The 26,469-nt window shown below is 38.3% G+C and overlaps 1 protein-coding gene across 1 annotated transcript in view; it reads left to right on the top strand.

Moving 5' to 3' along the window:
* ARMH3 (armadillo like helical domain containing 3) overlaps positions 1-26,469 on the top strand; it is a 142,322-nt gene that overhangs the window by 66,557 nt on the left and 49,296 nt on the right. The window contains exons 21-23 of the mRNA XM_084903773.1: positions 6,299-6,381; positions 7,574-7,700; positions 10,671-10,746. Coding sequence (XP_084759899.1) covers positions 6,299-6,381; positions 7,574-7,700; positions 10,671-10,746 — 286 coding nt within the window. The remainder of the gene's footprint in view (positions 1-6,298; positions 6,382-7,573; positions 7,701-10,670; positions 10,747-26,469) is intronic.

Raw genomic sequence — 26,469 nt, 5'->3', positions numbered from 1 at the left:
TTTTGTTGTTTTATTGTTATAGGCTGTTTTGTTGAGGATCAGCTTGATCTCTAAACTGAATGTCTTCTTAGGTCTCTTCTGAGCCTTTTCTTGGGCATGCACAGTCACTTTTTAATTTTTCCTATTTGTGCAGTTGTTTTATTGAATATCCTAAGTGTTTAATATCCAGTTCTCTATTAATCCTCACCTGAGGATATATTTTTTCCATTGATTTTTTTTTTTTTTTTTAATAGAGAGTAGAAGGGTTGGAGGGAGGGGAAGAGAGAAAAAGAGAGACATCGATGTGAGAGAAACACATTGATTGGTTGCCTCCTGCACATGCCCCAACCAGGGTGGGTAACAAATCTGCAATCCAGATACATGCCCTTGACTATGGAGCAAACCCATGACCCTGCGGTGCTTAGGCTGACACTCTAACCATTGAGCAACACCTGCCAGTGCAATGTCTGGTTTTCTAAAGGGGAAATGTGAAATATGAAGGCAGAGGAAAAAGGAGTACTGACTCTTTAATCTCCTGGAAGTCACATATCTGGAAGGAGAAGGGCTTGCAACAATGGGGGAGGTGTAAAACAATGGTCGCCCACCTCTTTGACCCCTAGAATCAAAAGCAGCAGTCAGCTATCAGTGCACATATTCCCACTATTAGGACAGGGTCAGTTTTGCCACCTTAGCTTCCACAAGATGTGTGTGTGCAAGCTGCTCCAGGGACAAGTGCCCAGCTCTTGCCACATGGCTGAGGGTGGGGGATGGATAGCTGCTATATAGTGCTAGGAGCTAAAATTGACTGAAATTAACCAAAATATACCATCCAAATCTTCTGTAACTTGCAAATTTTCATCAGAGTCCATAGTTCTAAAATAGTTAATCAGACAGATTCTGCAAATGCAATTGTCTAGCTGTGGGGAGAGAGTTCTGGTGTTTCATACTCTGCCATCTTCCCAGAATCTTCCTACCAGATGTACAGACTTTTGTGCAACCTTCACCTGGAAGGTTCATTGCTTGCAACCGAAATCATTTCATTTTATTTTTTTGATATGTTGTCCTGTTTCAGGGAGGTGTTTGAGTTTGCAGTCAGACAGATGCCTGTATTTTGAGAAGCCACCCTAGTGTATTTTTAAATTATTCTATTGGTGGGTGGGTGCTTCTAAATCCTTCCTGTGCCACTTAGCTGATTGACAGTGAGTCTACTGATTGTTGGCAATGTCCCTGAACAATTGGTGATTTTGTCCAGAGATGCTAGAATTGGTTAGAGTTTATAGTGCCTCTAGGGTTTTGGAGTCTTTGGCTTATTACGCTAGTGCTATTTCTAGTCCTTTAAGTTCCTCTACCTCTCTCCTAAGCAAGTGAGATGCGAATATTCCTCTGCTATCAGTCCCTGTGAAATTATCCGTTTCCCCTAATGAGTGGATTTTTTTGATTTGTGATCTGTGGCATCTTATCCTAGCTCCATGCCAGGCCACAAAATAGGGCCTGGCAGACTTGTCTTTGCTTTGTATCTCTTTCTCTTCATAGCATGTAAAAGCTGTTCAACAGACAGCTCTCTCTGCCCTGAATCTTCCGAGACATTTATTTATGTTCTGCTGGAGGCTCTCTGTCTCCTTCCTGTTTTTAATTTTATTTAAATGTCATTCACTTGGGTTTGTAATTAAACCTCCCCTCTGCTTCTCTGAGGCAGGCATCTGAGGTACCATTTAATTGTGTCTTTCCATGGTTGGCTTGTTCATCTGTGCACCTGGTTTACCTCAATGTGGGGACAGGTTTTAGTCCTGGAGAAGTTCCCATATCCATTATTCATTCTACTCTCCTACATAGCAGTACAGTTTGAATTCAAAATAGGATAAAATTTGAGAGTCTTTATGATGTGAGGTACGTAAATGCTAGGAACAGTTTGGCAAACAAGGCTTCCTGAGGATTGAGGGGGGACCTTGTGTGTAAGGTGGCAGGATTCTCAGGGGATGGTACTGAACTCTTCCCACTTGAAAAATAGATTGGTTGTCTCTGCCTCTGAGAATTCACTTGGGACCCAGGAACCATCAAGGTACCTGTTCCTGGTTCAGCTTCCCAGAACCTGCGCACTATCCTTTATTCCACCTGTGTCTGCATTCAGTAAAGTCAGAACTGCTGTACACCGCTGCCATACTTCATACACAAGATTCCCCAAGGAAAGGAGCTTGGGCCAAAGCTAAGTGTGAGGCTGACAGTTTCCTCCAGTTCAGAGTCAAAAGAGGCAGCAGTTGCAGTCAATTTCTAGTTCCTGAAAAAGAGCCCAGAAATTAAGTTTTCAAAGTGCCTGATGGAAAAGACCTTCCAATGAAGAATTTGTGTCTGTGGAACATCCATTTCCTTATAACTTAATGTATTGAATGTGTTATATAATACCTCAAATATTGCAGACATAACTTCTCTATTTTTCATTCAGGTTAAGAGTAATTGGAGCCAGGTATCTGAAGCTTCATTTAGTAGAGATAGCAGAGATTAGGAGTCGAACCCAGGATCCCAAGGCTTTCCTAGAATATCGTTGGTACTTCAGTGGTTTTGTGAACTTTGATTATTATTTTGAAGATTGCCAAAGGTTTGTTTTGAAGGCTGCCCAGATTTCCTTTTGAATTTTCATTCCTGCCTAAGAGTTCATGGCTCTCTCTGTTGATTGAATATACTTGGCTCTTTTTCTTCTTCAGAGAGGAAATACCTTTGTATGTTTGGCCTTGTACTTAGTACTGTGTACCGTAATGTAAATTTCAGCTGGTAATCAGTTATGGTGAGGGTATAGAAAGTTGAGATGGAGTGTTTGTGGAGATCATGCTAGTTTCTATGGAAAGAAATACATTGACCTGTTGTCTTTTTGAAAAATATATATTCTATTAATTTTTTACAGAGAGGAGGGGAGAAGGATAGTGAGTTAGAAACATTCTGCACACCTCCCACTGGGGATGTGCCCGCAACCAAGGTACATGCTCTTGGCTGGAATTGAACTTGGGACCTTTCAGCCCACAGGCCGACGCTCTGTCCACTGAACCAAATATGTTAGGGCTGTCTGTTTGTTTTTTAACAAAAATAAATAAATAAATAAATAAATAAATAAATAAATAAATAAATTATATATATATATATATATATATATATATATATATATATATATATATTTATTTCAAAGAAGAAAGGAGAGGGAGAGATAAAAACATCAATGATGAGAGAGAATAATTGATTAGCTGTCTCCTACTGGGGATTGAGCCCAAAACCTTAAATGACATTTAATGTCATTTCTAGCTCTAAAAAAATCTATAATCAGCTATGTTGAAGCCTCATAGACTTAGAAATCTCATTACATCAGGTTAGAGGATAAAAGACAATGTGTGTGTAGTGATGTAGAATACACTGAACAGTTGGTAGAATGAGTGCAAAGTCAGGGAGATGATGAAGGAAAAAAAAGCACTATTTCATGGGATATTAGGGGCATTCTCTGTTGGAGAGGAATTGTGGTCCCTGATGTCAGAGGCTTGTGGGAGCCAATTTTAAGGTTGCTTTGTTCCTTTGAGCTGCCTGTTAAATTCCCTGTAGAGCAGGGGTTGGGAACATCATGCTCATAGGCCGTATAAGGCCCGCTTTGTCTGACCCTGCCAAGGCAACCACAGGTCAGACTTGAAATTCAATAAATTTAGGAGCTTTTTTCAGAGCAACGTAATTTTTTCTATTTTTATTTTTCAGAGAGGAAGGGAGAGAGAGAGAGAGAAACATCAATGGTGAGAGAGAATGATTGATTGGTTGCCTCCTGCAGGCCCCACACTGGGGATTGATCCCGAAACCTGGGCATATGCCCGGATCGGGAATTGAACTGTGACCTCATGCTGCATGGGTCAATTTTCAACCACTCAGCCATTCTGGACGGGCACAACATAAATTTATATTGAGTGAATGATGTTATAAATATCCAAATGGGCCCTAGCCAGTTTGGCTCAGTGGATTACAGCGTTGGCCTGCAGTCTGAAAGGTCCTGGGTTCTATTCTTGCCAGAGGTACATGCCAGAGTTGTGGGCTCAGTCCCTAGTGTGGGGTGTGCAGGAGGCAGCCAACCAATGATTCTCTCTCATCGTTGATGTTTCTATCTCTCTTTCCCTCTCCTTCCCTCTCTGAAATAAATAAAAATATATTAAAAAAAAAAAAAATCTAAATGGCCCTTGACAGAAAAAAGGTTCCCGACTTCTGCTTTAGAGAATGGCTACTTCCAGGTGATAAAATCTTGGCTTGTTTTTTGGAGGGAAAGGGGAATTTGACCTAAATTATCAGGGGCAAGATACAGGTATCCCTTGGCATTGACTCTCAGTGTTACAGTACCAGACTCTCCTCCTCACTACTCTTCAGCTCTGTTGATGTCTCTTGCAGCGGGACACAAGTCACCTCTTGGATGGTGCCAGAATTGCTCTTTTCCTTCTCTAATATTTATCACTTTGTCATCCCTGATTCTGAATCCCAGAGATCAAGACTAACTATAGTCCAGCAGAGGAGCAATAAATCATTGTTTCCACTTCCTTTTCTTCAGGTTTTGTGTCCCTTAATTATCATATAACCACTGCTGAAGTTGCTTCTTTGTGCTGTTTGCGCTGGGGACAAAATCCTTGTTGATTGGATTTTACAAAAGCTGCTTTATCTCTCTCCAGCCATTACGTTTTGTGAGTTCCACGTGTGCTACCCATCAATTCCTCTTTTTCTCCTGTGAGTTTATAGAGTGTGATTGTCATGTGATCTATCCATTATTAGAGCTTGTCTCAGCTCTGAGGTAGAAGGTGGAGTGGGCAGCCCTTAAATTTACTCAGCAAAGTGATCATTAACGAGAGAGATTTGGTCTGCATTAGTTTTATATGAATTTTAATGTTAGTTCCCTTCATTATCTGAGCTCCTGGTAGGAGCTAAGCAGATTATGTGATCCTCCCATGGAGCTTTTTCTTTTTTTTCTCAGTCCAACAGATCACTTGTTAACAGACCGTATCAAAGGCCCAGCTGCCTATCACTTGCCTGTCCATTATGAATCCTCAAAGACTTTGAGTTGGGGCAGGAGTAAAGAGTTCATAAATGAGTTCCTACCTCCTTCATCCATTGCAAGACTCTTTTGCTATTTGAGGGGAAGATCCCAGCTTTAGAAACAGAATGAAGACAGGCTTTTGTACTTTTCCTTACCTGCTGCTTCTTTGTTGTACCTGTGCTTTTAGAGGATTTGAGAGTGAGGGGTGTTGTGTGGCAGGCAGCCAGTGTTGAGAGGTTTTACTCCTACTCATTATTCCCTGCTGTTTCAAATCAAAGTCCATGTCTCTTCTCTAAGAGTAATAAACTTCACAAAGCTCAGAGATCATGGGAGAAATGACTTTGCCGGCAAAGAAGCAGATATGGTCTTAGAAAGGAGAGGTCAAATCTTTTTTTGTGTCTGTGGAAGTAAGGAGGGTTGAAGAAGAGAAGATGGGAGGACCACCAATTGCTTGCAGCTGCCAAACCCCTTTCTAGTTTGCCATCAAATAGGACTGCTAAGACAGAGCTGATGGTCATGAGGGACACAGAAGCAGGATTAATTTTACAGTCCTAGGCGAATGAATACAAGGCAATTGATAATTTCCTTTATGCTTAATATTTATTTGTAAAATGTCTTTAAAGCTGCACTGCTAACCTAGGAATTTGGGTTTTGGCAATCTCTCCCCTCAATAAGGTTTGTAAAAAGAGGACCTTTTCAGTGAGTGTTGTCTTGGTTGAGAAAGGACAGAGCAGAGTTGTACATTTGTTTGAATAGTTAGACAGTTAAGGGCTTTTTTATTTTTCCTCTTCATGGGCTCTCATCCGATTCTGAGCTGAAGCCCAGGTATAAGTTCTACAACATAGCTGGCTCATCTTGTGATCAGTTAGAATTGAAAAATGTCCCTCTTAGCAATGATGTTTGAAATAGGTACATAGCTAACATTTGGTGACAGGAGATGCTAGCAGCCTAGAGTGAGAAGGGAACCCTTATTTTGAGTTGTAAATTAAGGAAATTTGATGGGGGTATAATTTTAGAATATTTAATATGTATTTTATAGTCAAATTTCTGAGCTTGAAGTAGATTTTTTAAAACCTTCTATGGGCAGTAAGCAGACTTGTGCTTGGGAAGGCCAAGTCAAATATATACTTACCTTACCTACTTTTAAAAAGTGCTTAGTAGCTGGACTTACTGTATTTGGATTTCTGTAGAGAGCGTTGATTTTCATTGCTTTCATTTAACTTTATTGGTTATGCTTTGAATAGCTTGTTGATATCTGTCTTTTTTTTTTTTTTTTTTAAGCCTTGATAAATTTGCTGAAGTTCCTTATGTCAAATGAGACTGTTCTTTTGGCCAAACACAACATTTTTACGTTAGCCCTTATGGTGAGTAACCAAAGAAATATTTCTTTTTCTAAAGTTCTACCCTAAGACAGAGATGGGCTGGTTTGAAACAGGAACTAGGTTCTGGGGACTAAGTCATAGGGGGAACCAGGACTTTATTTTCCTTTTGGATTAGAATCTCTATATTGGTGCTGCCTACTCTTACTTAAGTCTTTGGTGAACTTGGTATACTTTCTATTCCTTTTTTTTTTTTTTTTTTTTTTTTAATCCTCGCTTAAGGATATGTTTTTATTGATTTTAGAGAGGAAGGAAGGGGGAGGGGAAGAGAGAGACAGAAACATTGATGTGAGAAATATCTATTGGTTGCCTCTCATACGTGCCCCGACTGGGGATCCAACTTGCAGTCTGGGTATATGCCCTGACTGGGAATTGGTCCCACAGCCCTTTGCTCCAATCAACTGAGCCACACCAGCCAGGGCAGGACTCTTTCTCTTTCATGAGAGTATATTACCTGGCAGGGTCAGGTATAGTCAGATCTCTGTGTTTGAATATGAGCCTCGGTCCCAGTAGAGAGACTGTACCACAGTACTTTAGTATCTATGTAGGTACATAGCAAAGCTCTAGAGGTGTCCCAGCCACGTGAATAGTTCCATCATAGCTGCACTTAGTTTCTGAGGGACACTGCAGATATCTGCTTATCTAACTAGTTATTTGGGATAATAGGCGGGCATTTTGCCTTTTTACTGTCTTCTCAGGATATTACCCAGTGTGTTCATAAATGTTTAACATTTTTTTTGGGGAAAGTCCTGATTTTTTGTTGTTGTTGATTTCCACGGTAAAACTATACCCACCAGGGCCGATTCCAAAGTTATTAAAATGGCATCATTGAATGCAGAGTTGGGAAAGATAGATGGTATTCCCACCACATCATATTTAGGAGATGTAAATTAATCTCAAGAACATAGATGATACTAAAAGATAGAAAGTAATTAGGCAGTGATGATTTTTAAAATTTATTCTAAATAATAATTCTTCATTGTAATATAATTTATTAAATTGTAAATTTATGTAAATTATTTTTTAATAATGGCTTTGTTTAATAACCAACTCACAAATTCCTAAAAATGTAACAATCAGCTCTTACAAGCCAGTAAGAGCTGGCTGCAGTATACAACTGATACCTTCCAGTCTTCATAGTGTGATACTTGAGTATGGACTTTTGCTTCTTTTTTAGATTGTGAACCTATTTAATATGTTTATCACATATGGTGACACATTCCTGCCCACCCCAAGCAGCTATGATGAACTCTACTATGAGATTATCCGCATGCACCAGAGCTTTGACAACCTATACTCCATGGGTAAGCTGTCTTTTCTTTTTACTTCTCTCTGCCCTCTTTTTGCTCAGCTCTCTGCATCAGCTGTGATTTTTAGCATATAAAAGGAAAAGACTACAAAAGATTCTGTAGTTGCTTGGTGCCCTTCCTTGGCATAGAAATACAGTAGTTTCTTCTTCTCAGACAATAAGAAGGAATATATGGACCTTTTTGCCTTCAAGAACTCAGAATTCATTTCAGTAGGAAGCTGGTTAGCAGCCCTGTAGCCCTTTCTTGATTTTTGTGAGAAAAGAGAGAATAGGGAGGCTCGTGGACTTAGTGAATGCAGTGAGATGGGAGAGAAGGAGTGGGTGGGAATTGACAGTGGAAATAGAAGAGCTTGGATCCCAAGGGAAGAACATTGTGTTATTTGAGAAAGTACAAGATTTTAAGGGGTTTTAATGTACCTATATATTTTAGCATAGTAACTTATAAGAGGAAGTGGGCATTAAATAAAAATCTTTCTTACAAACCTTTTGGTGATTGGCTCACTGAAAATTTACTCTTGGGCCATATGAGTACAACTACAAGGTAGAGCAAAAGTAGGGTTCCAATTGTTTGTGAGAAAATACAATAATTAATAAATAATAATACAAGAGTAAACTCTGTGTTTCGCAAACTCACAACTGTAAGTCTACTTTTGCCTTACCTGTATTTCTGAAAGAGGTCAGGTATCCCTGTAAATATGAGTAAAGAGTCTAGTCAAAACTACCTGGAGTTTGAAAGTTCAGGGACGATTTCACAGAAACAGAAATTCACTTAGTAAAGCTATCTATTAAAATCCCCAACTTAATAGCTTTCTTGAGGTGTAATTAGTATATAATAAACTGCACTCATTTAAAATAGTATACAATATTTTATTGCTTTGGCACACACACATACATATATATATACATGTGTAGCTATTGCATATAAATATACATTCCAGGCTTCAGCACCCATTAATAAATGAATAAAGATGCCTTTCAGTGAGGAAAGAAAAAAGAGTTTGAGTAGGAGAGAAATTTTATAGAAGCCTGTCATACCTGTTTAACTGGGCCATGTACAGAGTAAAATGAGATTAAGTCCTTGTAGCTATAGCAACAAGATGAGAGAGGATATCTGGGAATGCTCAAATCTGCCAAAGGAATTAAAATGTTAATCTGGAGGGGGGAAAGGGTGGGGAAATGAGAGCTATCTGCAATATTATCAACAATAAAAAATTTATCTTAAAAAATGTTAACCTGGAAAACACAAATAGAAAAGTGAAATCTTCACTAAATTAAGCACAACAAATGGAGATAGTATGTTTTAGTACTCTCTCCATTTTTTATAAAGTCTGATGAAACTTCTGGTGGAAAAAACATTTTTTAAGTCAAGTTTTTTTTTGTTTGTTTGTTTTTTTAACTTTCTATTGATTTCAGAAAGGAAGGGAGAGAGAGAGATACAAACATCAATGATGACAGAGAATCATGGATCAGCTGCCTCCTGCACACCCTGCTAGCGGTTCTCAACATTGGAAAACAAAGATATTTACATTATGATTCATAACAGTAGCAAAATTACAGTTATGAAGTAGCAACGAAAATAATTTTACGGTTGGGGGGTCACCACAACATGAGGAATGTATTAATGGGTCGCGGCATTAGAAAGGTTGAGAACCACCGTTCTAGAGTTATTCTCTCCAGGTTCAAATTCTAGCTCCATTACATAAAACTGGGAATGACCTTGATCAGTTCCTTTTCTCTTCTGAGTATCAGTTTTCTCTTCTATATGCTGTGTTGCATATAACTCAACTTTGGCCCATTTCTGGCAAGTAAACTTACTACATAATTAGCTCTTATTAGCTATTTGTTCATTAAAAACATAAACTTGGAATACCCACCATGTGCTTGTTCTTTCAAGGAGCATTGCTGGTTTGTCTCTTTTCTAAAATAGTATAGGTACTATAATGTATGATCCTGAAGCTCATAGCTGCAAGAGAATGTTCTATGTATCTTTCTATCATCTCTCCTCCTGTGGTTAAGTGTGGAAAAGAGACAGAATTTGGTTAGAGAAGGGAAGAATATTCCCGTTGATTCATGTTGCAGGTCACATGAAACTAAGTCAGGGAAACTAAAATAGATTATATGTGAATGCAACAACTAAGTATGGGAATCTTTTAGTGGGGAGTGGAGGAAGGGGAACCTAAAGCAGAGGAGTAGTTTGATAGAAGGTGAAAAAAAATTCCTGGTGAAAAGTAAGTCCTTATATTTAACTCTAGGACAGCGATTTTCAACCTCTTTCATCTCATGGCACACATAAACTAATTGCTAAAATTCTATGGCATATTAAAAAATAGATTATTTTTTTTGCTGATCTGACAAAAAAAAAAAAGGTAATTTTGATTCATTTGCACTGGATGGATGTTATCATCTTTTTGTTTGACAATCTATGGGAAAAGAGGTCAGAGCTCCTGACTAGATGGATATTGCACGTTTTAAAAAGTCTTGCAGCACACTGGTTGAAAATTGCTACTCTAGGATGAGGACATTTTATTTTATTTTAAATTTTTTTTTTATTTTTTAATCATCACCCAAGAATATTTTTTCATTGTTGTTGTTTTTTGTTTTGTTTTGTTTTTGTTTTTTTCAGAGAGAGAGGAAGGAAGAGGGAAAGACAGAGAGAAATAGCGATGTAAGGGAAACACATCGATTGGTTGCCTCCTGCATGCACCCAGGGCCAAGTCTAGGAAAGAGCCTGCAACTGAGATACGTGCCCTTGACCGGAATTGAACCCGGGACTCTTCAGTCCTCAGTCGACGTTCTATCCACTGTGCCAAACCAGCTAGGGCTAGGAGGAGAACATTTTAGACAGAAGATTGGTACAGGCTCTGTTTGGTTATTCTAATAGTGCTATTCTGAGACATGTCTTCATCTTCATGTCTGTGTTTTATACCAGGGGTCTGACAGATCTCTGTTTTTCCCTTCTGTACAGTCCTGAGGCTTTCTACCAATGCAGGCCAGTGGAAAGAAGCTGCTAGCAAGGTGACCCATGCATTGGTTAATATCAGGTAAGGAATGAGATTTTCTCTTTCAGAATTGCTTGGTTCATCCTCAGGTATATTGTACTTTTCTAAGTAGTTTGTTGAACACCACTACTATTTTAAGCCCTAAAGCCTGTAGGAGTGGAAGAAATTGTCGTACTTGATCAAGAAAAGCAGGCATGCATGAAACTTTCATTTTGTCATATTGAAATAATGCACAGTGCTGTTCTGTGAATTTTCTTTTCTTACTCAGAAATGGTTGCAGGGCCTTTTCAGGCATCTTTATTGCCAAAGTATTTTCTGTGTATAGGGCATCTGAAAGCCGTTCTCAGTTCAAAGAATGACTCATGGGAATCTGGAACCTTGACGTCTTGCTTTACATGGCTATTTCTATTTGTGGTAAACACAGGCAAATGGAATGGAGCTTGTGGGGCTATAGATCCCTTATGAAGCCACAAGGCAATTACAGAGTGCTGTTGGATAAAGCTGAGTCATACATGAAGTTGGTGTAGGTTCTTAAGGAAATACCACATGGAAGGACCTGGAGAGTATTATGCTAAGTGAAATAAACCAGTCAGAGACAGACAGATATCACAAGATCTCACTCCTAATGTGGAATCTAATGAATAAAATAAACTGATGAACAAAATAGATCCAGAGACATAAAAGGAAATAAAATGTATTCACTGGAGTGAGCCGTTTGTAAATGGAGAAACTATGTTTTCAGTATTGGGAAACCTAAAGCTGACTTTTCTTTATTTCTTGCTTCCTCTGTGCCTATTTATTTTCCATTTTTCTCAAGTTATTAAATTGTTCTTGCAAACAATTGAAAAATTAACATTGAGTGGATGAGGCAAACCCAGCAGATGGGGAAACTTGATTTAGCTCCAGATGTAAGCTTTGCCAGGCATTCCTAGTAATAGTAATATACCAGAACATTTATAACTTGGTATATCTTAATGTATGACAGAAATTGGAGTCGGTGTTTTTTCCATAGTTTTTTTTTTTTTTTTTTTTTTAAGGCAAACTGTCCTATTCCTGTAGTGATTTACTATAGTGTTTGGCATGTCTGGGAATGAAAGGAAAAGTGTGAAATTGCATTGAGAAGGCTGGGATGAGAGTGAGATGTGCTAACAAGATTGCACTGAAGGTTGATCTGCTTTACCTGACCCTAGAGACATTTTGTAGTATACACAGTTTTATAAATCTCACAAGTAACTGTATATTTGCACCTAGCAAGTAAACCAGATATGGTAGTAGGCCTAATGATAAATATGATTTTCTGAAAGTATCAGGAATTACAAACAGCTTTATTACAAATATTCCTTTCTGCCTAAGGGCAATATGACCAATGTGGGTATTTGAAAGAAGCACTAGATTATTGGTTAGATTATAAAGTGCATATGGGTATAAATTATATTATGTTTATTTATTCATGTCTTTACTTGGGCTTTCTAGGCAGTTCCTTTTCATCTAGCATCTGTTTCTTTGATCACATTCTTTTATGCTTGTTTTATCTCCTAATTTGCTGTTTTTCCTTTTAGTGACTTCTGGCTTGGCTGCTGTCCTTATTCTTTTCAAGGGCCATCAAACAGCTGATTTAAGATCTTGGCCTGTCCTTTTTCTGAATAGATCAGAAAGGACTGGATTAAGTTTTCTTCTTTTTTTTAATAATTCTTTATTGTTGAAAGTATTATATATGTCCCCCCTTTTCCGCATTGACCCCCTCCAGCTCGCCCCAGGACTGGGTTAAGTTTTTAGCTGATGCCTGTGACTATGACCTCTTCCTTCTCTTTGCAAGTCTTTGTTAGGCTTCTACTCCATTTTTACTCCTCAAACTTTTTTGATAAATTTGCTGCAGAGAATAATTATTATATCATTTTCACTGTTGCTAATGAATTAGACTCAGAGTATGTGTCAGATGTATCAGAGATGCAGTCAGTTTTCTCAGGAGATTCCTGGAAAGATGTGTTTGTGATAAGTGCCACTTTTCACACTAAGGCCAGATTGGGAAATATTGGTGATGCTTAGCCTGTGGAAGTTTACATTTTTTTCTTTCTGACATTTTCTTTCACTTAATAAGTTTTAAACTTTGTTCTGCTCTTTCATTTACTGTCTTCTTTAATTTCAAACGCTATAAAGAAGACTATATTATAAACTTAAAGACACTCTTACCAATGAGGAAACTGAGTCTTAAAGATATTGTGAAATGCAGAAAGTCTCACAATTGTGTGGCAAAGCTGAGAATTAATCACAGGCCTTCTAACTCCCAAGTCCAGGGCTCTTCTGCACGAGAGGTGGGGAACCTTTTTCTGCCAAGGGTGATTTGGATATTTATAACATCATTTGCGGGCCAAACTTATCAACTTAAAAATTAGCCTTCTACTACTATATTTTGTCAAACATTGAATGAACTCTCCCCTAATGGCTTGGCTGGGCCAGACCAAATAAATGGGCCCTCAGGCCAGATGTTCTCCACTCCTGTTCTATACCATATTGCCGCCTCCTGTAGAGTTGCATCAAAGGCTTCCGTAGAGGTAAACATAAAACTCAGCAAGATAATTGAAAAGAGTATGGATATTTCAGTTAGAGAAACTGGATTTTTTGTTTTTGTCTTAATGTGTGATCTTGAGCAAGTTTTTTTTAGCTTCTCTGGAACTCTTTCCACTACCTATAAAATGGAGATCATGGCAATATCAACTGTTTCATAGGGAAGTGGTTGTGAGAATTACATGATATAATGTATATGAAAGCACTTAGTAAACTTTAAAGATACTGGTCATTTCACTTAGCCTAATGTTTTTAAGGTTCACTCCTCTTGTAGCATGTGTCAGAATTTCTTTCCTTTTTATGCTAAATAATATTCCATTGCATGTATGTGCCACATTTTGTTTATTCATTCATCCATTGATGAAGCCCCAAGCGAGTTACTTCCACCTTTTGGTTATTGTGACTTTGGTTATTTGTGCATGGGTGTATAAACATCTGAGCAGTATCTGCTTTTACTTCTTTTGAGCATTAACTGAGAAGTAGAATTGGTGGATCATATGGTGATTCTTTGTTAAATTTTTTTGAGGTATTGCCATACGATTTTTCAGGTTTAGCATTTTGTGCCTTCCTTAGAATGTTTCCTAAATATGTCTTCCTTTGTCCCTTCTATAAAAGTTAAGATGTTAGAGATCAACCGAAGGACTTGTATGCATGCATTTAAGTATAACCAATGGACGCAAAACACTGGGGGGTGAGAGCATGTATGGGAGTGAGGTGGGCAATGGTAAGATATGTACACGTATAATAACTTAATAAAAAAAAGTTAATATGTTACCCTTGGCCTTAAGAGATATTTTGCTTTTTTTGTGTGGCTTGATGTCGATGCTTTGTATAAGGATGGTCCAGGAAGTTTTCTTTTCTCAGCTGAGGGCAAAAAAGTGCTATGCCTAAGAAGTCTCTATTCCACTAAGCCAACATTAATGAATGCTGCCTTTTTATGCTCCTTTTCTTTTTCTCTGAGGTTTTATTGTACATCCATGACACTATTAAATTTGAATGATTTAGAAAACAGGAGATTGTCAGAAAATTGGACTTGTGGGTTAAATATCTCCCAACGATACTGTGAGACATTTAACTGTTTGCTGCCAAGTTGATTATCAAGTTGATTATAAAGGTTTAGGAATAATAATGTGATGGCTGTAACATTTACTTCTGTTGTTTATACAGGTATTTGTGCTGATCCCAGACCTGGAAAGGCTTTCTAGGGCAGAGCAAACAAACTCTTAGCCACCTCTCCTGTACTAAGTTCTTTGATAGCCATGGGAAGGGATTGGATTGCATGTGCAACTTTCAGACATGTAACAGCTGGGAGGCTGATTTGTTAGTTGATGACAGCTAAAAATTATGCCTTTGGAATTTTCTGGAATGCAGTACATCTGATGGCAACTGTAACATAGTATCTCACCAGTAGGTAAAAGACTGCAGGTCTTTCTGTTCTTTGGGGCTTAGATTCTGATAGTGAAAATTAAAAGTACTCCCACATGTTTGGAGTCCTAAATTTGCTCAAGTGTCAGACTGTTTGCTTTTCACTTGTCTTTCCTCGCTTAGTTATGCTTGTTCTTTACTTGTCAAAGTTATTTGTATTTAAACAACTTGTCTCTCTCTCTTCCTATTTGATCCTTCAGAGACATTCTTAAAATGCAGCTGCTTAGAAAGTGCTATTTTTGTTGGAACACCTGATGTCATTAACATACAGAGCACTGTGTTTATTTCTCCCCATAGGATGGTTGTTCCATTACTTTGCTACAAGAAAAGTAAAATATAGCTCCACCTTTAAAATTCTACTTGGTATAATTGTTCCTGCAGCTGTCTTCACAGATCTCCCAGTCCACAAAAGAACACTCTGGTGTCAGGGTGGGGGTGGGGGGAGGGAACTTGCTCAGGGATGGAAGGAGAACACATTTGGGAAGTTTTCCTTGGAGATTTCTATGCTAAATATATCCTGCTACCACTTAGCAGGCTTCTTTATTGGGGTCCTATAGATGTCTGCTTACTAATGAGTCAAAAGAGAACAAGAAAAATGTTAGACTAAAATCTGATCTTCATCTAATCAAACTACTTTCAAAGTAATTTGAAGTCTGTAATGAATCTCTTCAAGTTAACATCTTAATGCTTTTCACTTAATGAACATTTTATTAGTGTCAGATTCACAATCCTATTCTCTGATTGCTCACAGAAGTAGAGGCTAAATCACTGCAAATAGGTCTTTTCCTGATCTGTAATTTCCTTAATTTGGATAAAATTTGAACTCTATGATTAACATATTAATTTTTTCCTTTATTTGGAATGAGTTTACTTTTTTTTTCGAGAACGACTTTTTATTCTTTATTTTATTAATTATATTTTTTACTGATTTTGGAGGAAGGGTGAGGAGAAAGAGCTAAAAACATCAATGATCAGAATCATTGATTGACTGCCTTCTGCACGCCCCCTACTGGGAATTGAGCCCTTGACCGGAATCAAACTCCGGACCTTTCAGTCCTCAGGCCGATGCTCTATCCACTGAGCCAAACAGGCTAGGGCTCAAGAATGACTTTTTATTATTTTTTATTTTATTTTTATTTTTTAAATATATTTTATTGATTTTTAACAGAGAGAAAGGGAGAGAGATAGAGACCTAGAAACGTCGATGAGAGAGAAACATCGACCAGCTGCCTCTTGCTCACCCCCTATGGGAGATGTGCCCGCAACCAAGGTACATGCCCTTGATCGGAATCGAACCTGGGACCTTTCAGTCCGCAGGCCGATGCTCTACCACTGAGCCAAACTGGCTTTGGCTCAAGAATGACTTTTTAGATATTGCTATAGTTAGTGATAAGTGTAGGATTTGGAGTAAGACTTCAGTGCATTTCTTTGTAAATCTCTTTAATTGTTCACCTAGTGAATTTGCCTCTTGTTACCTTGCTTGTTCCATGGTCTTTTTTGTTCTAATACTAAGGAGCCTCCCTCCTCCTCCCTTTCCTACTTATTTGCCACGTAGCTATTTTCCTTTACTCTGAAAAAAAATACTCCCTCAAAAAAGGGAGAAGAAGAAAAGCTTTAAATGTGTACTCTGCTGGGGAGGCAGAGGAACAAGAATAGCTCTCAGCGGCCTCTACATAGGGGAGTTAACATCCTTTGGAGAAGGTTGTCCGTGGAGTTTTGAATGTCACAGAATAAAAACCCTCAGGCAGTAATCAAAGAAAGAACATTGACTGTTGATGGCCACAGAGTTAAAGTTGGAAAGGGAATGTGAGGGCTCAGTCACTCAAAGTCCCCCCAAGTCCTCTCACCCATGCGCCTGTTCGTGCTACAGTATTGGTCACAGTTCTCTTATCGCCATTAGATACTGATGAGTGGAGAAGAGGAGCAGTTTGATGCCAGGCACTTTAGCTGCTGGTTGCAATTTAGTCTAGTGAAAAGTAAATATGGATTAAGTGAATAGAAGCCGAGGCATTGGGCTGATGACTCAGTTAGCAAGAAATACAGGAACATAGTCTCTTATTCCAGTTACCTGTTCTAAAGTGGCAGACAGGCTCAGATTACCCCCGAGGTTAGAATTTGTCTGTAATGACCTTTCTTTTCTTTTCTTTTCTTTTCTTTTCTTTTCTTTTCTTTTCTTTTCTTTTCTTTTCTTTTCCTTTCTTTTCCTTTCTTTTCCTTTCTTTTCCTTTCTTTTCCTTCCTTCCTTCCTTCCTTCCTTCCTTCCTTCCTTCCTTCCTTCCTTCCTTCCTTCCTTCCTTCCTTCCTTCCTTCCTTCCTTCCTTCCTTCCTTCCTTCCTTCCTTCCTTTCTAATATATTTTATTAATTTTCCACAGAGAAGAAGGGAGAGGGATAGAGAGCTAGAAACATCGATGAGAGAGAAACATCGACCAGCTGCCTCTTGCACACCCCCTACTGGGGATGTGCCCGCAACCAATGTACAATACATGCCCTTGACCGGAATCGAACCTGGGACCTTTCAGTCCGCAGACCGACGCTCTATCCACTGAGCCAAACTGGTTTCGGCCTTTCTTTTCTTTTGTTAATCAGATCCACTGATCTTCTCTTACAGGGTATGGAAAGCACTACGCTGTCTAAAAAAAAATACTGAAATGAGGCTGCTGTTATATCGTTTCTCCAATGAATTAGGAGCATTATATATTATTCTGATAGTTGCTGTTGCCTAATCTCGTAGGACTACACTTAGAAAAACCATGTGGCTAATCTGTTTAGCCTTAACTTGGTTTATGCTACAAAGTGAGGTTTGGCATTAGGTCATAGCTAGGCTTGGTGAATTGCAGCACAGTAAAGAAGTCTTGACTTAGGAGATTCAGATATGTGTTATAGAATATTAAGAATTTTAGTCAGGCCTACTGTGGTTTTAGCTGAGTGTAACTTTAGTGTCTGAAACCTGCTTACCTCTACCTGAAATTCCACTGGAGGCTTTTTCCACTTCAACTATTTTTTTTTAATTTCAGAGAGGAAGGGAGAGCAAGAGAGAGAGAGATAGAAACATCAATGATGAGAGAGAATCATTGATTGGCTGCCTTCTGCATGCCCCCCCACTGGGGATCAAGCCTGCAGTCAGTGCTCTTGACTGGAATTGAACCTGGGATTCTTCATTCCTCAGGCCAATGCTCTATCCACTGAGCCAAACTGCCTAGGGCCATTTTTTTTTTATAAGGATGAAAAAATATAACAAAATTTACCATTTTAAACATTTTTAAGTCTACAGTTTTATTACAGTAAATACTTTCGCATAGTTGTGTAACCATCACCACCAGCCATCTCCAGAACTTTTTCATCTTCCTTAACTGATTTTTTTTTTTAAGGTAGGATAGGAATCCATTTAACCATGGTTTATTTCACAAACTATTGGTTTCTAATTGTAACTTACAAAAAACTTAACCGAAAATGAGAACAATAGGCATCGTTTAGGTCTCTAATTGCTTTTCCTTTTGCATCTTATATCTAGGTTATTTTATAAAGTAGTCTTTTTAAAAGTGGGAATTTTTTTATCTTATCCCTTATTTTTCCCTCTATTTATCTTTCCCAAAATCAGGCCAAACTCTGGTCACATAACTCAGGTATTCTAATCATGTTGAACAAGTAGACTGTTAACCTGATAATGGGATGAAAAAGCCATGACTATTGAGTAGTAATATATTATCCTTTCAGCAAACCCAAACAGGCATCTCTTCAGCAGATGAAAGTCTAAGTGTCTGGATTATTGTGAACAACAAGAGACCTGTTTTAGGCTCCATAGAAGCTTAATCACTCTAAATTCTCAGATTTACACCAAAATGGCTAAGATACCATACCTCCTCTTTTTTTTTTTTTTTTATTGGACTTTGATCTGGCAGATTAGCAGTGCCTGGGTCACGGTACCTTAAAAATTACCTAAGAGGCCATCTACCCTGGACTCCTTTCATCCTAAAGCTATTTGAACACTTAGTAAAATAGTTCTTAATATTTTCCATTGAGGGGATGAGAATTTCTTCCTCAGGTTGGAATTTTCCTCTTCATAACTTGAATCTGTTAATTCTATTTCTTCTTTCAGATGCAACACCAGAATGCTCCTGTCTTCTATATGTGAATTTCTTTAGAGGGTTGACATGTATATGATTGCCATTCTGTTGGCAAAACATCCTTTTTTCCATCAGTTGTTCTTCATATGACATAGCTTCAAAATCTCTGGCTCCTGTGATTTTTTTTAAAAGTCATATCCTAACTTCTCAATTTACCTCCTACAAGTATGGTGTTAGGATGTGCCTTGTACTAAATAAGCATTCAGTAAATGTTTATTGGATTGAATGACATCTAAAATGAGTTCCAAATATAATCTGAGTAGCTTAAATTATAGGGAGACTATTAGCACTTGAGATATGGGCATTTTATTTGCAGCCTCCAATTATATGAATTTTTCTTTTTCTTTTTTAAAAATTATTTTATTGATTTTTTACAGAGAGGAAGAGAGAGGGACAGAGAGAAACATCGATGAGAGAGAATCATCGATTAGCTGCCTCTTGCACACCCCCTACTGGGGATGTGCCCGCAACCAAGGTACATGCCCTTGACCAGAATTGAACCTGGGACCTTTCAGTCCACAGACCGATGCTCTATCACTGAGCCAAACCGGTTTTGGCAATTACATGAATTTTTCAATAGCAGACTTGCATTGTTGCTTACAGGGGTCCTCAAACTTTTTAAAGTGGGGGCCAGATCACGGTCCCTCAGAGAGCTGGAGGGCCGGACTATATGAACTACTAATTCCTACTGTAACACCTCGGCTGCGCTCACTGCCCAAAAAACCTGGCGGGCCGGATCAGACTCCTCTGCGGGCCGCATGTGGCCCGCGGGCCGTAGTTTGAAGACCCCTGCTTCATAACATGCGTAGGTCTTACTAAAACCTGCAAATCTCCTTAAAGTGACCTGCTATCAAGCTCTCTCTCCCATCCTGTAATTATTTAGTAGGTAATGATGTGCTTTGTGGTATTTTATTTGTTTTTTGTTGTTGTTTTGTTTTAATGCTATAGAAATTTTAAATAATACAGAAGAGTGCAAAAGAATAAAGTAAAGTAAGGTCATCTAAACTTTCTCCATTCAGAGATAGTTATTACTAGTATTACTGTTTTGGTGAATCTCCTGAACATCTCTGGTTGATTTTTTTTTCCTTCTTTAACCTAAATGAAACACTACATACTTATTAAATAATTCATTGCAACCTATTGTTCTATTGATTAGGATATATATATATTTTTAATACTCAGCTGAGGATATGTTATTATTGATTTTAAAGAGAGGAAGGGAGAGGGGAAAAAACATCGATAGGAGAGAGAAAATTCAATTGGTTGCCTGCTATAAGCGCCCTGACGTGGATTGAACCCACAACTGGGTATGTGACCTGACGTGGAATTGAACCTGCAGTCTTTTTTAGTGTATGGAAAGATGCTCCAACCAACTGAGCCACACTAGCCAGGGCTATTAGGATATATTTTGAGGCCTGATTATGTCATTTAATGTATTAGTTTTCCTTTGTAGTTTTTCATCATCAGCACTTTTGATAAATATGCCTTCTAAATTTTTATCCAGGTGCTTTTGTTTAATCCTGACTCTGGTGGGTGATTTGGGAACAATCTTTCCCTCATTGAGTTTTGGCTTGCTGCTGTTATATGAAATGGACTTAAAGACTGAAACAATTCCCTAAGAACCAACTGCAAAGCCCTTTGTAAAGAATAAATTTGTGGGTGGAAAATCATCAAGCAGAGCCAGACTGGAAAAATAAAATCTTTTTATAGAGAAATCAGAGATGACAACCTTCATAGAATAGTTCAAGTCTTTCTCTATCCTCCTACTCTCCCAAAACCCCTTTGGAGAGGTTTACCACTTGAAATATTAAAGGAGGAGAAGGAGGGGGAGAGGGAAGGGGCGGAGAAGTAGGAGGAAGAGGAGGAAAGATTGTAGCTTATATTGAAATTAGGACAGACAGACAAAGGACAGTTTAAAAGGCAGCTTGTGGTGAGGGTGGGTGTGAGAGCTTCACTGAGAAAGATGCTTCTTTAATCAGTAGTAAGCTTGGTGGTCACAATGAAGTCTCTTCTGTGTTTGGGTCCATGGGGAGAGAAAAGTGTGAAGCTCAGTGCTGCCTGCTATTTCTCCCCTAAATAAGCCTTTCCTTGTGCATCACATTTCCTCTGGGTTTTTAAAGGTGTGTGATAATCTAGAACTAAAACTGAGGCAGCATTTTAAGCAGGCAATTAATGACATGGTAAGAATTTTTAGCTCCAGTAGATTAATTGTTAAATGAATTGTGTGCATCGTACTGTCATTTTACTGTGATATCAGCCTAATTATAAATATAATGTTACATAGTAGAAGAAAATAATAAGCAGAATTATGCATTCAGTGATCAGACTTTAGGAATTTCTAACACTGAGGAAAGATTTTCTTCTTAAACTGTCTCTTGCTGTTCTTTTTATGTAGGTTTTGATTAATTTTTACCTTGATTATACATTTCTCTCTGGAGCCCAGATTGTGCATGCTTTAGCAAAGCGGGCTCCTGTTGTAGGAGGTTTAATGAGATGTTTTTGTTCTAATTGGTTTCTATGTAATTTCTTTTAAAACCAATAACATGTGAGTGGGATGTCAAACAGAGGGTGTGTTGACAGGTGTTTTCACTATCTTGTGTACCAAAGAACATTAGTTTATCTCTTCTCATTTGACACTATTTTTATATGATGAAAATTCTCAATCTCAAGTAAGTTCCAGAGACAGTTGGTTCTCACTGGTCTCCCCTCTCCTGCATTCATCTTGGTGGCACCTCTGTAAAGGCAGCAGGAATAGACATCTGTTGTTGGAGCTCATTTTGGGTAGAAGGGGATAGAAGATTTCTGAACAGGGTTTTGACTGTAATACATCTTTCTTTTCTTTTTTAAATATATATTTTATTGATTTTTTTACAGAGAGGAAGAGAGAGTGATAGAGAGTTAGAAATGTCGATGAGAGAGAATCATTGATCAGCTGCCTCCTGCACACCTCCTACTGGAGATGTGCCAGCAACCAAGGTACATGCTCTTGACCGGAATCGAACCTGGGACCTTTCAGTCTGCAGGCCGATGCTCTATCCACTGAGCCAAACCAGTTACAGCATAATACTTCTTTCTTAAGGAAAAATTTACTAGATGAGATTTAGATAGAATGAGTTAAAATCTGTTCCTTTTGGCCATTTAATCTGAACTAATTTCCTACTTTAAAAATATGAACTATTTGATAAATTCTGAAGAGTGCTATATGGTCCCCTAGTATATTAATACATGATTAAAATAAAGACTGATCCTAAAATGAGTCTGCAAACCACTCATCTCAAGAAATGGAATGTTGCCGTAGCCAGTTTGGCTCAGGAATAGAGCATCAGCCTGCGAACTGAATGATTTGAGGTTCAATTCTGGCCAAGGGCACATGCTTTGGTTGCAGGCTCAATCCCCAGTAGGGGACATGCAGGAGGCAGCTGATTTATGATTCTCTCTCATCATTGATGTTTCTCTCTCTCTTAAAGTTTTAGGGAAGTTCAAAATTATACATGGATTTTTTACTATGTGGGGGTGGATGCCTCTAACCCCTTGTGTTGCTCAAGGGTCAACTATAGTTGACCCTTTTGTGTCTGGCTTCTTGAAGTCAATATAATATTTTTGAGATTCATCCACTTAATGGTGTATATTAGTTCAGTCCTTTAAAAAAAAAAAAAATGAGCATTTTTAGCTGGGACCGGTTTGGCTCAATGGATAGAGCGTCGGCTTGGGGACTGAAGGGCCCCGGGTTCGATTCCGGTCAAGGGCATATACCTTGGTTGCGGGCATATCCCCAGTAGGGGGTGTGCAAGAGGCAGCTGATCGATGACTCTCTCTCATTGATGTTTCGAACTCTCTATCTCTCTCCCTTACACTCTGTATAAAAATCAATAAAATAAAAAGAACATTTTTAAAATTTTTGTAAGAAACATACAACAAAAAATTTACCATCATAACCATTTTTAAATGTACAGTTCAGTTCAATAGTGTTAAGAATATTCACATTGTTCTACAACAGATCTCCAGAACCTTTTCATCCTGACAGACGAAACTGTATACCTATTAAACAACTGCTCCTCCACTTCTTTGAATTTGACTACTTTAGATACCTCATATAAGTGAAATCATACATAATTTATTTGTCAATTTTGTTTTGTTTCACTTAGCACAATATCCTCCAGGTTCATTCATGTTGGCATATGTGACAGAATTCCCTTCCTTTTTAAGACTGAATAGCATTCCATTATATGTATAAACCACATTTTATTTTTTCATCTTCTGATGGACACTTGGGTGGTTTCCATTTGTTACTATTGTGAATAATTTGCTATGAACATGGGTGTGCAATATACCTAGTTGTTCATTCCTTTTTATTGCTGAGCAGTATTTTATTATTATATAAATATACCGCAGTTAATTTATTCATTCTCCCCATTTCTTTTTCAGTTGTATTTTCTAAGCCTGTAGTCTGCTTGTTATCTTCTCTGCCCCTTCCTCTCTTGTTCTCCTTCCTATGCTTATCTCCTTCACTGGATTCCTTAACACTTGCAGAATAAAAATTAAGCTTTATGGTATGGCATACAATTCCATTCTTAATATGCTTTCTGGAATTTCTGCAGCTGTGCCAGACTACCTACAGTTCTCTGGAGAAAACTTAGAATTTTCTGAACAAACTGTTTTATATGCCTCATCATCATGCCTCCTTGGCTTAGATTTCCTTCCTCAACTTATCAACTTACCTGCTGAACTAGTACGTGTTGAGTATCACTTCATTCTTAGGGCAAAACCTGGCCATACCACAGTAGTAACTATCTGCTTCTCTGTCTTCTTTACTAGGCTGTGAGCTTGTTGAAGGTAAGCAGCATCCATGCTTTACTCATCCAGGTAACACAGTATCTGTGTTCAGTGAATGTTTGTTAAACATAGATCAACAAACATAGAGGTCTGCTCTCTTAGGTAAGTGAGGATTCCAATTGGCTGGGCCTGATCCGGAATGGGCTGTTAGTCAAAGTACTGAACAAAATTGCCAAGCAGACTCCACAAAAGAGAAATGGACTGGTGGGCCAGACAGAGTAGAAGAGTTCAGGTACAAGTCAGTGGCTCTGAAAATAGAGCCAAGGATAATAGAGCAAAATGGTTTGAAGGAGGTCAGGGGTTAAAATCTAGAGGAAAATGCCCTGGGCCAAATAGGATAGCTACAACAGCTTTTCTCAAGTTGTAAACACCGGGTGAAAGTGTGAAAAGCACCTTTCCCTTTATAGTTGAATAAGTATTGAATGTTTCATGGGACCCAGCATTGGAGGTCAAGCAGGTCAGTAAAGAGAAAACCGCTTTGGTTGCAGCCAGCAGATGCCTGACTCTCTCAAATGTTTTAATCTATAGTAGTTTGCTAAAAAAAAAATAATAATAATAATAATAAAGTAAGTCAGGAAGAGATGGGAACATTTTAAAATAATTTTTATTGATTTCAGAGAAGAAGGGAGAGGCAGCAAGAGATAGAAACATCAATGATGAGAGAGAATCATTGGTCAGCTGCCTCCTGCGTGCCTCACACTGGGGATGGAGCCTGCAACATTGGCATATGCCCCGACCAGGAATCGAATCATGACTACCTGGTCCCATGGGTCAACACTCATCCACTGAGCCACGGTCAGCCAGGCAAGAGAGAGGAATATTAAAAGCTTGCAGTACTATGAGCTTTCTTGGTTAAAAAAAAAAAAAAAAAAAAAAAAAAAAAAAAAAAAAAGGAGGGAGGATGAACAGTTCAAATATAGCTAAGCAGAGAGGGTAGTTGGGAAGGAGTTCTGAAGATAGCCTCTTGTACCTTCTTAGCTAATGTGTGTCCCTCTGTCTTTGAAAATTGAGCCATTCAAAAACTCAGCCTTTTGACTTCTTCAAACTAGTAAAGCTGTGGGGGCTCAGGGAAAGTGGGCCATTGTTTAAAGACAGACAAAGGAGTAAAGGAGATTTCTTTGATTAAATTTCACTGCATTGAGCTGAAACCGGTTTGGCTCAGTGGTAGAGCGTGGGTCTGCGGACTGAAAGGTCCCAGGTTTGATTACGGTCAAGGGAATGTACATTGGTTGCAGGCACATCCCTAATAGGGGGTGTGCAGGAGGCGGGCTGGTCGATGTTTCTCTCTCATCGACGTTTCTGGCTCTCTATCTCTCTCCCTTCCTCTCTGTAAAAAATCAATAAAATATATTTTAAAAAAATAAATTTCACTGCATTGAAATGTGCCCCTCCCCACTTTGTTTATTCTGAAGATCAAAAGCTGTTTTTCTCCGTTGTCAGCCTTTGAGAGTCCTCCCTTTGGCATTTTGGTAATATCTGTGACCTATAATTGTCACACCTAATGCTAAGTGTTTCTTTTCTTTTCTTTTTTTAAATGAGTCATTTAGCAATTATCTATGGGTTTGACTAAATTGACCTAGATTTAGAATGCTTGAGGTTAAGACCTCTATGCCTTAAAAAAAGAAAGGAAGAACTCCATGCCTATCGCCAGGTACCTCTGCCCTGTAACCCTTAGCTCTTTGGTTGCTCAGGGACTGTAACTTGATTTGAAAAACTCAGTGTTCTTATTTTTCACCAGAAAGCATGTTCTACTACGGCTGACACTTCATTGTCTCCTGGACAATTTTGAGTCGGATAACAAATTAAGAGTTTGGGATACATTGCAGATGATAAATGTGACTTCCTAAAAGGGAAATCCATTTGTTTTGCTTAGTGTTTCTGTGATTAATTACTTGCCAGATTAAATTGCTCCATAGAAATGCATAATATTTTATTCGATTGCTCTTCATGGTGATTAATTAGGCCATACTGTTGCGTTGTATGTTAATTATGTTGACTATTTTCCTCCTCATCTGTGGTTTAATTAATACAGCATTTATTTGAAAGACTTTTTTTAGAATGGGACACTGTTGAAGGAGGACAAAGCCTAATGTTGCTTTTAGGCTGATGTTAGAGAGAAACACTTCAAATTTTCCGAGTTTGTTTTCTATTGGTCCTTATCCGTATCTGTGATGTCCAGAAAGTACATTAACTGCAAATGAATTGGGGAAAGCTCTGGTTTTCCTGTAGTGATATACTGAAAATTCTTGGCTCAACTGAAAATTGATTAAAAATATAGAAGAGAAGCTACTGGTGCAGTGTGTGCTGTAAATCAAGTGTAAAATAAATGGTAGTGTGTGTGGTTGAGGAATGAGTGTTGTTTTCTAAGATGTTGCAGGATGTTGAGGAAATTGGGCATATTTAACATTCTTATTAATGAGTTAGGGCTAAAAGTAAACAAAGTCTTAATGAAGTTTGTAAGTGATAATGGTTTGGAGATATTTCTTATACCCAGGAGAGCAAAAAAATTATATAGATGGACCAGGAAGAGAAACATCACAAATATAGCATCACAGCTATTCCATTGGGGAAGTATATAACTGTTTTATAGAAATAGCATACATAGAACCAGGTAACAACGAATTCAATTGCATTATGTAGTATGAAAGAAACCAGACTCAGAATGCTACATAATGTATGATCCTATGTTTATGACATTCTAGAAATGGCAAAATTGTAGAGGCAGAATTCAGATCAGCCAGGGACTAGACTTGGGAGGAGGAGGGACACAGGGGAATTTTATGGGTGAAGGAACTGTTCTGTATCTTGATTGTGGTG

Source organism: Pipistrellus hanaki, assembly GCF_964339955.1.
Source record: "Pipistrellus hanaki genome assembly, chromosome: 14".
Lineage (NCBI taxonomy): Eukaryota > Metazoa > Chordata > Mammalia > Chiroptera > Vespertilionidae > Pipistrellus > Pipistrellus hanaki.
This window is presented reverse-complemented; position numbering and strand designations above follow the sequence as displayed.